The sequence below is a fragment of the Papio anubis genome, chromosome 9 (genome assembly GCF_008728515.1).
Source record: "Papio anubis isolate 15944 chromosome 9, Panubis1.0, whole genome shotgun sequence".
NCBI classification, from domain to species: domain Eukaryota; kingdom Metazoa; phylum Chordata; class Mammalia; order Primates; family Cercopithecidae; genus Papio; species Papio anubis.
In genome coordinates this window covers 912299-925224 of record NC_044984.1, presented here as the reverse complement: position 1 = coordinate 925224, position 12926 = coordinate 912299, and the positions used below count along the sequence as shown (strand labels likewise).

Below are 12926 nucleotides of genomic sequence, written 5' to 3'. Positions count from 1 at the left end.
CCTAAGTGATGTGACCTTCTTAGTGCATCCATCAGGAAGCACATGATGTGACTATAATTGGTGATGTTAAGTTCGATTACTTAATGATTAAGGTGGTAACTCCCAGCTTTCTACATTGTAAAGGTATCTTTTGCCGCCCTCCTTTTTATTCCCAAGTAGTTTATTTGGAGATTAGTCCTTTACACAGTAGAGGGGGAAGGGAGACAGGAGAGGGGAAGGGAGACAGGAGAGGGGAAGGGAGACAGGAAAGGAAAGCTTGACAACTAAGGGTGAGTTATCAAGCCTGTTGCCACTGGTAGCAACCCACCCTAATTCCACTGGGGAAACTCGCAGCTTGGTGGTGTCCCACAGAGGGGTGAGAACTTGAGGGTATTTCAACACCAGTCAGGCACCATTTGAGGGCTGCTGCCCGGGTGGTTCAATTTTCTGGTGCTTCCAGCTTGCCATAAACAGATGCAAAGTAGTCTAGATACTAAAGAAAGCTCTCAGGTAACAAGATGCAGATGGCATTTGGAAGTCAGACTAGGGTGTACTATTGTGGTAAGAGCTGAAGGGATGGCCGGGCATGGTGGCTCACACCTGTAATCCCAGCACTTTGGGAGGCTGAGGTGGGTGGATCACCTGAGGTCAGAAGTTCGAGAGCAGCCTGGTCAACATGACGAAACCCCATCTCTACTAAAAATACAAAAATCAGCCAGGTGTGGTGGTGGATGCCTGTAATCCCAGCTATTCAGGAGGCTGAGGTAGGAGAATTGCTTGAATCTGGGAGGTGGAGGTTGCAGTGAGCCTAGATTGCGCCACTGCACTCCAGCCTGGGCGACAGAGCGAGACTGTCTCAAAACAAAACAAAACAAAAAGCTGAAGGATGATTAATAGAGCATTCGTAGTGTCTGCTGTACCTGTACCCTAGAACCTAGAGAACCTACAGCTTGAGGCAAGAGCATATGTGCTATTGTTTTTTCAAGAAGTGTACTTTCAGGAAGCAGAGGTAGGGGAAAGGTGAGTGAAGGGAGAAGGAAGATTAAGTCAGTTCAAGGGTGCGTTTTGAAGTTGGCCACCCTTGGTGCAAGTATGGTTGGTTGCTTGTTCTCCTAAAGCCGTTTCCCAGGAGGATGTATAAATAACTGCATTCTGGGGCAATCCATCTGAAGGAAGGATGGACGGACCGCTCAGCTTCTGTATCTCATTGGAAGAAGGTTTGCTTCATAGCAGATTAATTCCCGCAGACTTCTGGGCTGTGCATGTGTGGGTACCAGTTAGGTCCCACAGCCCCTCACACCTCCAAGGCAAGGGGCAATCCAAGGGTGGGAAGTGATAGGCAGCCAGTGTGAGCAGGAGGTAAGGGACCATAGGGTTGTACCTGTGGGCAGTTGGTCATAACCCAGACGTGTTTGATCAGCCCAGTGACAGCTGGGGTGGAAAAAGTGACCAAGGGCCTCAAGGACACACAAGGCGAAGAAGATTTGAGGTGCTGCGTAAGATATGCCTAATGCGTTTGGATTCTACCTTTGTTTAACAAATATGCACATATAAAAAACACAAACACAGTCACATATACAAAAAGACAACAGCTATCTCTTGGTGAGATCCAGCTGAATTTTACTTCCATATTCTCTGATATGTGTTTAAAGCTTTCTACAGTAAAGATATTTTAATTTTATAACGGAGACTGGGCACGGTGGCTCATGCCTTTAATCTCAGCATTTTGTGAGGCCAAGGCAAGAGGATTGCTTGAGCCCAGGAGTTCAAGACCAACCTGGGCAACAGAGTGAGACAGTCATCTCTAAAAAAAAATTTAGAACAATTAGCCAGGCATGATAGCACTCACCTGTAGTCCTTTCTACTCGGGAGGCTGCAGAGGGAGGGTCACCTGAGCCCTGGAGGTCAAGGTTACCTGAAGCTATGATTACACCACTGCACTCCAGCTGGGCAACAGAGCAAGACCCTGTCTCTGAATTTTTTTTTTTTTTTTGCTTTTATAATGGGAAAACCATTGTAGACAGTTTTAGGAAGGAAAGCAGAACAGTAGGCATCTTTTTCAAAGTAAAAGAGCAAAAAAGGCAAAAAATATTTCATGTTTACATTATGGACAAAGACAAGATTGTCCTTCAATAAAAGGCTGAATTTTTTTTTTTTTTGAGAAAGAGTCTTGCTCCATCGCCCAGACTGGAATGCAGTGGCGTGATCTCGGCTCACTGCAACCTCCGCCTCCCGGGTTCAAGCGATTCTCCAGCCTCAGCCCCCCGAGTAGCTGGTACTACAGGCACGTGCCACTGTGTCTGGCTAATTTTTATATTTTTAGTACAGACGGGGTTTCATCGTGTTGACCAGGCTGGTCTTCAACTCCTGACCTCAGGTGATCTGCCCACTTCAGCCTCCCAAAGTTCTGGGATTACGGACGTGAGCCACCATACCCGACCTGGCTGAGTGTTTTAAGTTATTTGTAAAAGTAGAACAAGTTGCTCTTTATTTATTAGTAGAATTTTTTTTGAGATGGAGTATGGAGTCTCATTCTGTTGCCCAGGCTGGAGTGCTGTGGCGTGATCTTGGCTCACTGTGACCTCCGCCTCCTGGGTTCAAGCGATTCTGCCTCAGCCTCCCTAGTAGCTGGGATTACAGGGGTGCATCACCACGCCCGGATAATTTTTGTATTTTTAGTAGAGATGGGGTTTCACCGTGTTGACCAAGCTGGTCTCGAACTCCTGACCTCAGGTGATCCACCCGCCTAGGCCTCCCAAAGTGCTGGGATTACAGGCGTGGCCTGATTTTATAGTTATAAATATAATATATTCTTATTGTAAAAATCACCTTTAATAGCACCACCACTGGCCGGGCGCGGTGGCTCACGCCTGTAATCCCAGCACTTTGGGAGGCCGAGGCGGGCGGATCACGAGGTCAGGAGATCGAGACCATCCTGGCTAACATGGTGAAACCCCGTCTCTACTAAAAATACAAAGAATTAGCCGGGCGTGGTGGCAGCATCTGTGGTCCCAGCTACTCGGGAGGCTGAGGCAGGAGAATGGTGTGAACCCGGGAGGCGGAGCTTGCAGTGAGCTGAGATCCGGCCACTGCACTCCAGCCTGGGCGACAGAGCAAGACTCCGTCTCAAAAAAGCAGCAACACAATAGCAAACATGTTAACAGAAAGGTAGAAGCAGACCTTAAAGAATCTCCAGCAGCTTGAGAGACCATAGCTGACCGCTGAGGAGCTCTGCTCTGGGTTGGAGCAGTGCTTAGAAGTTTATAAATAACTCCTAGGATATTGCATATGGATTCTTTTTTTTTTTTTTCCTGAAATGGAGTCTCGCTCTGTCGCCAGCTCACTGCAAGCTCCGCCTCCCAAGTTCAAGCAATTGTTTGCCTCAACCTCCTGAGTACCTGGGACTACAGGCGCCCGCCACCACGCCTGGCTAATTTTTTTGTATTTTTAGTAGAGACAGGGTTTCGCCATGTTAGCCAGGATGGTCTCCATCTCCTGACCTTGTGATCCGCCCGCCTCGGCCTCCTAAAGTGCTGGGATCACAGCGAGCCACCGCGCCCGGCTGCATAAGGATGTGATTTTTCCGTAGAGGCTCTTACCTTTTACTTTAAACATTCTTTGAGGTTTGTTGTTGTTTCCCACCCTCCCCCTTTTATTTCTATAGAGGTCAGCCGGAGTCAAGATGTCTGGGACTGAGGAAGCAATTCTTGGAGGACGTGAAAGCCATCCTGCTGCAGGCAGCGGCGCGGTGTTGTGCTTTGGACAGGTAACTGGTTCCTTCATGCCTGGGAAGGTTGAGGTTGAGTAAAGTTAGGGCACGGCAGTTTGTAGAGCGGCGTAGTACATGTGTGAATAGTACATAGTACGTTTACATAGTACATGTGTGGGTAGCACACAGTACGTTTACATAGTACATGTGTGGGTAGCACACAGTACGTTTACATAGTACATGTGGGAGCTATTTGTTGTTACTGGTTTTTCCTTTAGATGCGTTTTTTGGGGGTCTTTTGTGAACTCTGGAGGGCATTTTGGAACGTTAGCTATCAAAAGACTGATAGTACTGGGGATTAGATTTAGATTTAAATTTATTTTTTTTGGGAGGTAGATAACATTTGTATAACATCAAATTCAAAATGAAACTATGTGAAAATCTCCCTATTTCCCATTGCCCCTATATGCATGCCACCCAGTTCTATTTCTTTTTTTTCGAGGCTGAGTCTTGCTTTGTCACCCAGGCTGCAGTGCAGTGGTGCGATCTCAGCTCATTGCAGCCTCCACCCCCTGGATTCAATCAATTCTCCTGCCTCAGCCTCCCAAGTAGCTGGGATTACAGGCATGCGCCACCATGCCCAGCTAATTTCTGTATTTTTAGTAGAGATGGGGTTTCACCACGTTGGCCAGGCTGGTCTCAAACTCCAGACCTCAGGTGATCCGCCTGCCTCGGCCTCCCAAAGTGTTCGGATTACAGGCATGAGCCACCATGCCTGGGATTAATTTTTTGTATTTTTAGTAGAGATGTGGTTTCACCATGTTGGCCAGGGTGGTCTTGAACTCCTGACCTCGTGATCCGCCCGCCTCGGCCTCCTAAATGCTGAGATTACAGGCATGAGCCACCGCGCCTGGCTCCTTGTCTTTCTTGGAGGCGTGGAAAGTTCCTGGGGGTCGTATTCCTTGTAGGGACATTGTGTGCATAGAAAAGTTTCTTGCTTTGTCCACCCAAACTCCATCTTTGTTTTTACCAGAGAGTTGTGAGTATTCGTTTCATCCAAATAGGGCAAGGGGGACAAAACCCAAATCAGCAAGCAGTCGTGTGTTTCCGTTTGTGCAGGACGGGAGATTGTTGCATTGGACCAGGTGTCAATCTCTGGAAAGGGCAAATGGAAGCAGGTCTTCCTATCCCTGTGCCCTTTCCGTACGCGCTTCCTGTGCTGGCGTCATTTGCAGCTCTGGAGGCAGGACACTGTGGCTTCCTAAGCTTCAGAAACTTTTATAAGGATGGTAGCAGCAGCTAAGGCAGCAGTTCTCAAAATGTAATCCTGGGACCCAGATTCAGAGTCCAGAAGGTCAGACTTATCTTCATGATAATACTGTTTGCCTCTTTCACACTCATTCTCTCGTGGGTGAACGGTGGAGTGCTCAGAGACTGCGTGAGTGAGATGCGACGTCACTGCTGTGGTGCCTGATGGCATGCATGCCTTAAAAGTTTCTCAGTTTTCATTTCTAATAGCATAAATATAACCCACAGAAACAAAGGTTCTGGGTTTTTTTTTTAAGAGTGTAAAGGGGTCCTGAGGTCAAAAAGCTGGAGACTCAGTGATGTGAGGAATGGTGAAGTGTGAATGGAATTTTCTTTTTTGGGGTTGCAGTGCCAGTACACAGCAGAAGAGTACCAGGCCATCCAGAAGGCCCTGAGGCAGCGGCTGGGCCCAGAATACATAAGTAGCCGCATGGCTGGAGGCGGCCAGAAGGTAGGAGAGCTCCTGTGCCTGGAAAGCAGGCATCCAAGGACAGACTCAGATGGTCTTGCCAGTTCCCTCTCTGGGTCCTCAGGGATTCGGAAGGCGCCTGTTAAGTTCCTGGAGGCCTCCCAGTGTCGCTGGGAGGGGATGGGTTCCCGACTTCATTCTCATCTGAAGGGGCCCAGGCATGGTCTTGACACTTGCGTAACTGGCGTCTTAGGATTTCGTCTTAGGATTTTTTACATCATTTTTTTTTTTTAATTTTTAAAGACAGGGTCTTGCTGTTATCCAGGCTGGAGTCCCACCAGTGGTGTCATCTCGGCTCACTGCAGCCTCCCCCAGACTCGAGCGGTCCTTCTGCCTCAGCTTCCTGACTAGCTGGGACTACAGGCACATGCCACCATGCCTGGTTAATTTTTTAATTTTCTGTAGAGACGACATCTCGCCATGTTGCCCAGGCTGGTCTCGAACTGCTGGGCTCAAGTGATCCTCCCACCTCAGCCTCTCACAGTGCTGGGATTACAGGTGTGGGCCACCATGCCCAGCCTTTACACCATTAATAAAAAATGTTCCTTTTGCCATTTGCTTCTGTTTTTTTTTTTTTTTTAATTAAACGCTTTTTAAAGAACTTATGATTGACACATAATAATTGCGTATCATTTGCTTCTAATTTTAACTTCTGTGAATATTTTTGGACTTCCATAAAATATGTCAAACCGAGATTTATACTTTTTGCAAACTGAATTTTAGCAACTGCTGGGTGAGTTCTTCCTCCCAACAGACCATTAGTTCTCGCAGGCACCATCTAGAAGATTTTTGAAATAAATTCATTGAGAATTTTCTTGAAAAATAATTTTTTTTTGAGAGACTGGGTCTCACTGTGTCGCTTAGGCTGGAGTGCAGTGGCATGATCATAGCTCACTACAGCCTTGAGCTCCTGGGCTCAAGCGATCCTCCCACCTCAGCCTCCCGAGTAGAATGTTTAAGGGCAGTTTATCCAAAAAAGTAGATGAGGAATAAATTATGTAAATTTTGATTCACATTGAAGTGTGGTAAGGAATTAACACAGCTTTTCCTTAAAAACTTGTTTTCTAGGTGTGTTACATTGAGGGTCATCGAGTAATTAATCTGGCCAATGAGATGTTTGGTTACAATGGCTGGGCACACTCCATCACGCAGCAGAATGTGGGTGAGTATGCAGCAGTGGGGACTTGTGCATTGTCCAGCCCTGGTGAAAGGGTGCTGTGAGTGAGGAGGTGAGGTAGGTGGACTTAGTGCCAGCAGGAAGAGTGGCTGTGGCACAGCGATCAGTGTCCTCTTCAACTTGCTCTCTTTCCCACTCCTAGATTTTGTTGACCTCAACAATGGCAAGTTCTACGTGGGAGTCTGTGCGTTTGTGAGGGTCCAGTTGAAGGTGAGGAGGATGGAGTAGACCTGCGCGGAGGGACCAGTGGGTGGTAGGAGAAGGTGAGCAGGTAGGGAGGTGGGTAGCTGGACAGGGACCCAGGCTGCAGAGTTGTGTCTCAGCCAGTGTTCCCCCAGAATGGTGGGATTCAAATACTGTTGCTCCTGTCTCCCTAAAAGAATGGAAAAAGTGTTCTCTTGCACATTTTCAAGTTGACACTTAAAAGTTTTCACCACATATAAAAATTGTTGCAAAGGGTGTATTTTTTGGCATGTGGTAAAATCTGACGTTCTAAAATACAATAATTTTACCATCACTGATAAGTTTTTGGAAACTCAACTTTAGGCAAAGCAGGTCCTTTGTTACAGATAAAAACAAAAATTGGGTTTTGTTAAGAAGTTGTTTTGCTTAAAGTTACAGTTATTTAAGATGTTAAGTGAGGACTTATCGTAAATCTGTTAGATCTTTGTTAAATATTCCAGTGGACTCTAAATACTATAGAGGGTTAGATCTATCGTTTATTTGAAGAAATACAATGAACAGGCTTTTTTTTTAATCTTAGAAATTTTACATGGTTCTTTCTTTATCTGAACTTACATTTCCTTTCCGTTTTCCTACTGGTTTTTATCCTAATACATATTTATGGTTGAAAGTTTGGCTGGGCGAGGTGGCTCATTCCTGTAATCCCAGCACTTTGGGAGGCTCAGGTGGAAGGATTGCTTGAGCCCGTCTCTCCTAAAAATACAAAAAATTAGCTGGGTGTGGTGGCGCATGCTTGTAGTCCTAGCTCCTCAGGAGGCAGAGGTGGGAGGATCACCTGAGCCCGGGAAGTCGAGGCTGTGATGAGCTGTGATTGTGCCACTGAACTCCTGGGTGAAAAAAAAGAAAAGTTTTATTGATAGCCTCATTATGCTTCTCTGCCTTTGCATGTGTATACAAATAAAAATTTTCAGTAAATTTTCAGTGCACTTAAGGCTCTAAATATTAAGAGTTTCTTTTGGATTTAGTTGTATTATAGCTACTGTTAACACACAGTTGACCAGACAATTGTATTTATGGTGAAGAGAAAACATAAATATAGCAAAATTTGATAACTTAGAAAAATTAAAGATTTGAAATCTTGCCACAAAAATAAAAAATTTAAAATATAAAATATAAAATTTATGGAAAATGAATATCTTAATGAGATGGATAGCGCTGTTTTTTCAGTTAGTTTATATATCCATATAGCCATAATTGAATATTACTTACTTCTTTTTTTTTTTTTGAGACAGAGTTTCACTCTTGTTGCCCAGGCTAGAGTGTAATGGCTTGATCTCAGCTCACCGCCACCTCCACCTCCCGGGTTCAAGCAATTCTCCTGCCTCAGCCTCACGAGTAGCTGGGAGTATAGGCGTCCGCCACGTGTCTGCCTAATTTTGTGTGTGTGATTTTAGTAGAGACGGGTTTCTCCATGTTGGTCAGGCTGGTCTTGGACTCACAGCCTCAGGTGATCCGCCCACCTCAGCCTCCCAAAATGCTGGGATTACAGGCGTGAGCCACCACGCCCAGCCTGCTTATTTCTTGAATGAACAATTCAGCGTTAGTTCTATTCTGACTTATTTTTCTAAATAGTACTATAAAACCTTGTGTCTATGAGTGAGTAGCTGAGAATGGAAAGAGTTTTGTTATAGTGTCACTCATTTATTTGAGTGCTTTTTGAGTTATTTTTTAAAAATCACTGAGTGCTATCATCAAACATTGTATTTAATTCGCAATCAGCGAATGATGTGCTCAGGTTCACCTTCACTTTTGGTGAAAGGCAGGAGCTGGATGCCACCTGACTTCCAAAGGGATTTGCTCTCCAATCCTTAGAGACCATTAGATCCAATATTCAAATTATCCCTTTTTTGATATCTCAGAGGTTTTTTTTTTTTGAGACAGAGTCTCACTCTGTCGCCCAGGCTGGAGTGCAGTGGCACGATCTCGCTCACTGCAACCTCTGTCTCCTGGGTTCAAGTAATTCTCCTGCCTCAGCCTCCTGAGTAGCTGGGATTACAGGTGCCCACCACCACACCCGGCTAATTTTTGTATTTTTAGTAGAGACGGGGTTTCACCATGTTGACCAGGCTGGTCTTGAACTCCTGACCTCAAGTGATCCACCTGCCTCGGCCTCCACAGGGCTAGGATTACAGGCGTGAGCCACCATGCCCCGCCTGGCCGTTCCAGAGGTTTTTTTACCTTAGGGTAATGCACACTGATAGGATTTGGGGAGGGTTTCTAATGTGCCCTTTGTGTGTCAGAGGGAAGGTGGGAAGGGAGGATCGTCTTGCCACCGTGACCACAGGCACATGTCCAGGCAGACCAGGTCTAGGAAGCAGCACTGGCAGTGGATTCTCACCCAGACTTCTGCCCGTGCCCCTGTCGCAAGGCTGCCAGGCGGGAGATTCCTGCTTTGAGCTCTGCTGCTTGAGGAAAGGGGGAGTTGTGGCGCGCCTGCCGCTCTCGTGTTTGAGTTTGAACTCCTTTTCTGCCCCCAGGATGGTTCCTATCACGAAGATGTTGGTTACGGTGTTAGTGAGGGCCTCAAGTCCAAGGCCTTATCTCTGGAGAAGGCAAGGAAGGAGGCGGTGACAGATGGGTTGAAGCGAGCCCTCAGGTGAGTGCGGGGCTGGGAGTCTAACCTGCGTCATTCCAGCGCTTGCTGCAGAGCAGGTTTCGGTGGTTTTTGGAAGAGGTAATACAGCCACGTGGTTCAAAAATCTAAGCAACATGGAAGATAAGTCTCACCCCTGCCCCGGCTCCTGTCTGCCCTGTTTTCCCGCTTTCGTTAGTATGTTTTCAGTGTTTCTGTTTCAGGCTTCCCTTGCGGGAATAAGTGGTAGAATCTTGTGTTCTCTCTTCTCCGCGCACCCAGTAATGTGTGCCGGAGACCTTCCCCCTCCTACTGCGAGTGCACAGACAGCACCCTCATCCTCTCGTGCGCCTCAGCAGCCCTCCGCTATGCACGGTAGCATAGTTGACGTAGTTACACAGTCACGCGGGTGTCTGCGTTCGTCCATTTATGTTGCTATGCAGGAATACCAGAGGCTGGGTGACTTATAAATAAAGGAGGTTTGATTGGCTATGGTTGTGTGGACTGGACTGGAAGCCTGGTGCCAGCATCCGCTCTGGTGAGGCCTCGGGAAACTTGTAATCACGGCAGAAGGCGAAGAGGGAACATGGAGAGAGGGAGCAAGAGAGACAGGGACGAGGTCCCAGGCTTATTTATTTATTTTATGGTTGTTCTTCATTTTTTGAGGCAGGATCTTGCTGTGATGCACAGGCTGGGGTGCAGTGGTGCCCTCGTTGCTCACTGCAGCCTTGAACTCCTGGGCGAAGTGATCTTCCTGCTTCAGCCTCCCAAGTAGCTGGGATCACAGGCACATGACACCACCCCCAGTTAATTTAAAAAAATTTTTTTTTGTAGAGATAGGGGCTCCCTATGTTGCCTAGGCCAGTCTGAAACTCCTGGACTCAAGTCATCCTCCTGCCTTGTGCCTCCCAAAGTGCCAGGATTACAGGCATGAGCCGTCATGCCCAGCCCCACACTCCAACCACCAGATCTCTCGTGAACTGAGTGAGAAGTCACTCAACACCAAGGGGGTGGCACTAAGCTGTCGGTGAGGAATCCAGGCCCAGGATCCGGTGCTTCCCACCAGGCCGCGCCTCCGGCATGGGAGGCCGCGTTCCAGCACGGAATTGGGAGGGAATAACCACGAAACCATATCCGTGTCTTTGAGAATTGAAGTGAATTGAACCCGAAAAACCTGTGAATTCTGTGGGGGAGTCCGCAGACCCCAAGTTAAGAACTTTGCTCATGGAAGGTTGTGCCCTTGAGCCCCAGTCCCCAAGTGTGTGTCGCCTCCTCCCGCTGGGAAATTGGAGCATTCTTTGGAAAAAAAAAAAAAAAAAAGGAAAACGCTCTGCAGTTTGTTCTCCGTATCAGGGGGTGGCTGCTGGGTTTTGTGAATGGTGCCTCAGTCTTCTCATGCTCATCGTCTCTGTGAGGGCAGGGGTTTGTGTCTTGTTCTCACTGCAGTATTCTCAGAAGCTAACAGTGCGGGAACGTGCCCGATGCTTACCCGACGTCAATGGGGAACGCATGGTGGGGCCCATTTTCTCCGCTGCACCTGAGAAGCCACCTGTACAAAAGTTGTACGTCTGTTCTCTGATATTCATGTGTAACAATTCTTAACCCTGGTTCACTTTTTTTTCCCTCTTGCCCTTAGGAGTTTTGGAAATGCACTTGGAAACTGTGTTCTGGACAAAGACTACCTGAGGTCACTAAATAAGCTTCCGCGCCAGGTACATCAGACGTGGATGAGTGCGGATCACGCAGCAAACTCTTCTGTGTCGTGAGTTGAGTGCTTGGAGGATGCGAGGAGAAGTGAGGACTCAGCTGTTTAGAGGGTCTGGAATGTTTATTTCAGATTTCGAATGTTAGAGCTAGCAGGAACTAATCACAACAGTTTACTTTTTTAAAAATCACATCGTTTGACAGGAATGTGAGATCTGGAGCATTTGTGTGACGTGTAGGTAGAGAACTGTGGCTGAGGGTAGTCTGTGAAGCCTCAGAGCGAGCACACAGCACTCTGCAGCACCGCTCTCCTTCCCACACACTGCCAGCCTCACCGCTGAGCCTTCATTGTTTTCCTTAGTTCTCGTGTCATTAAGATTTAGACGTCCATTATTTCTGTCAGTACCTGTCACGTGATCTGAGCATTTGCCTTTGGAGAATGGGGTCTGTGGCCGGGCAGCCCTGAGTCACACCTGACTTGCGATGAGTAGCTTCTGGAGTGTTCCTCCTGCCTCATCTGCGCTCCGAGGTCCCTGCCATGTCACCCCCAAGGGCAGCATTTCCATCCTGTGCCTGAGGGATTCTTTTCCTCACGGAGCCCCACAAGGTGTGTGTCTCTGGGCATCTGTACAAACTCCTTTAAACAATCATTTGTAAACATGATTGGATTCAGTTTGCTAATATTTTGTTAGGCTTTTTTTTTTTTTTTTTTTGAGACGGAGTCTTGCTCTGTTGCCCAGACTGGAGTGCAGTGGTGTGATCTCGGCTCACTGCAAGCTCCGCCTCCTGGGTTCACACTATTCTCCTGCCTCAGCCTCCTGAGCAGTTGGGACTACAGGCGCCCGCCACCACGCCTGGCTAATTTTTGTATTTTTAGTAGATGGGGTTTCTCCCTGTTGACCAGGCTGGTCTTGAACTTCTGACCTCAAGTGATCCGCCTGCCTGGGCCTCCCAAAGTTCTGGGATGACAGGCGTGAGCCACGGCGCCCGGCCTTTTCCTTTTTTTAAATTGTAGTAAAACACATCACATGTTAACTATTTTTAGTGTATGGTTGAGTAGTATTAAGTGTATTCACATTGCTGTGAAATTGATCTGCAGAACTAAGACTCTATACGCATAAAACAAGAACTGCACATTTCCCCCTATTCCCAGACGCTTGTAACTACTTCCCTTTCTTTTTTTTTATTTTATTTTATTTTATGAAAGATGAGGTCTTGCTCTGTCACCCAGGCTGGAATGCAGGAGTGCAATCCTAATTCACTGCATCCTTGAACTCCTGGGCCCAAGGGATCCTCCTGGATCCTCCTGCCTCAGCCTCTCAAGTGGCGAGGACTACAGGTATGTGCCACCACACCTAGCTACTTTATTTTTTAAACAATTATTATATTTTTTTGTAGAGACACAATTTCTCTGGGCTGGTCTTGAACTACTGGGCTCATGTGATCCTCCTGCCTTGGCCTCCCAAAGCGCTGGGATTACAGCATGGGCCACTGCACCTGGATGCAGCTAATTAACTTTTTTTTTTTTTTTTTTTTTTTTTTTTAAGTGATGAGCTCTTACTGTGTTGCCAAGGCTGGTCTTGATTTTTTTTTTTCTTTTATAAAAAATTAGGCTGGGCGCTGTGGCTCCTGCCTGTCATCCCACACTTTGGGAGGCGAGGTGGTCAGATCCCTTGAGCCCAGGAGTTCGAGTCCAGCCTGGCCAAATGGTGAAACCCTGTCTCTACTAAAAAATACGGCCGGGCGCAGTGGCTCACGCCTGTAA

At 47.1% G+C, this 12926-nt stretch overlaps 1 protein-coding gene across 6 annotated transcripts in view; it reads left to right on the top strand.

Annotated features, from left to right (window-relative positions):
* RAD52 (RAD52 homolog, DNA repair protein) overlaps positions 1 to 12926 on the top strand; it is a 34747-nt gene that overhangs the window by 10130 nt on the left and 11691 nt on the right. For 4 of the 6 annotated variants that reach the window (XR_004176270.1, XM_031651019.1, XM_031651021.1 and 1 more), the window contains exons 2-7: positions 3644 to 3745; positions 5346 to 5447; positions 6534 to 6627; positions 6785 to 6852; positions 9363 to 9481; positions 11094 to 11169. Coding sequence is in view for 5 of the 6 variants with exons in the window: in XM_031651019.1 (XP_031506879.1) it covers positions 3662 to 3745; positions 5346 to 5447; positions 6534 to 6627; positions 6785 to 6852; positions 9363 to 9481; positions 11094 to 11169 (543 nt within the window). In the remaining variant the exon portion in view is untranslated. Of the gene's footprint in view, positions 1 to 3643; positions 3746 to 4509; positions 5043 to 5345; positions 5448 to 6533; positions 6628 to 6784; positions 6853 to 9362; positions 9482 to 11093; positions 11170 to 12926 lie in introns of those variants that run through there. The other 2 variants (XM_009217657.4, XM_021923230.2) reach the window with 2 other exon arrangements.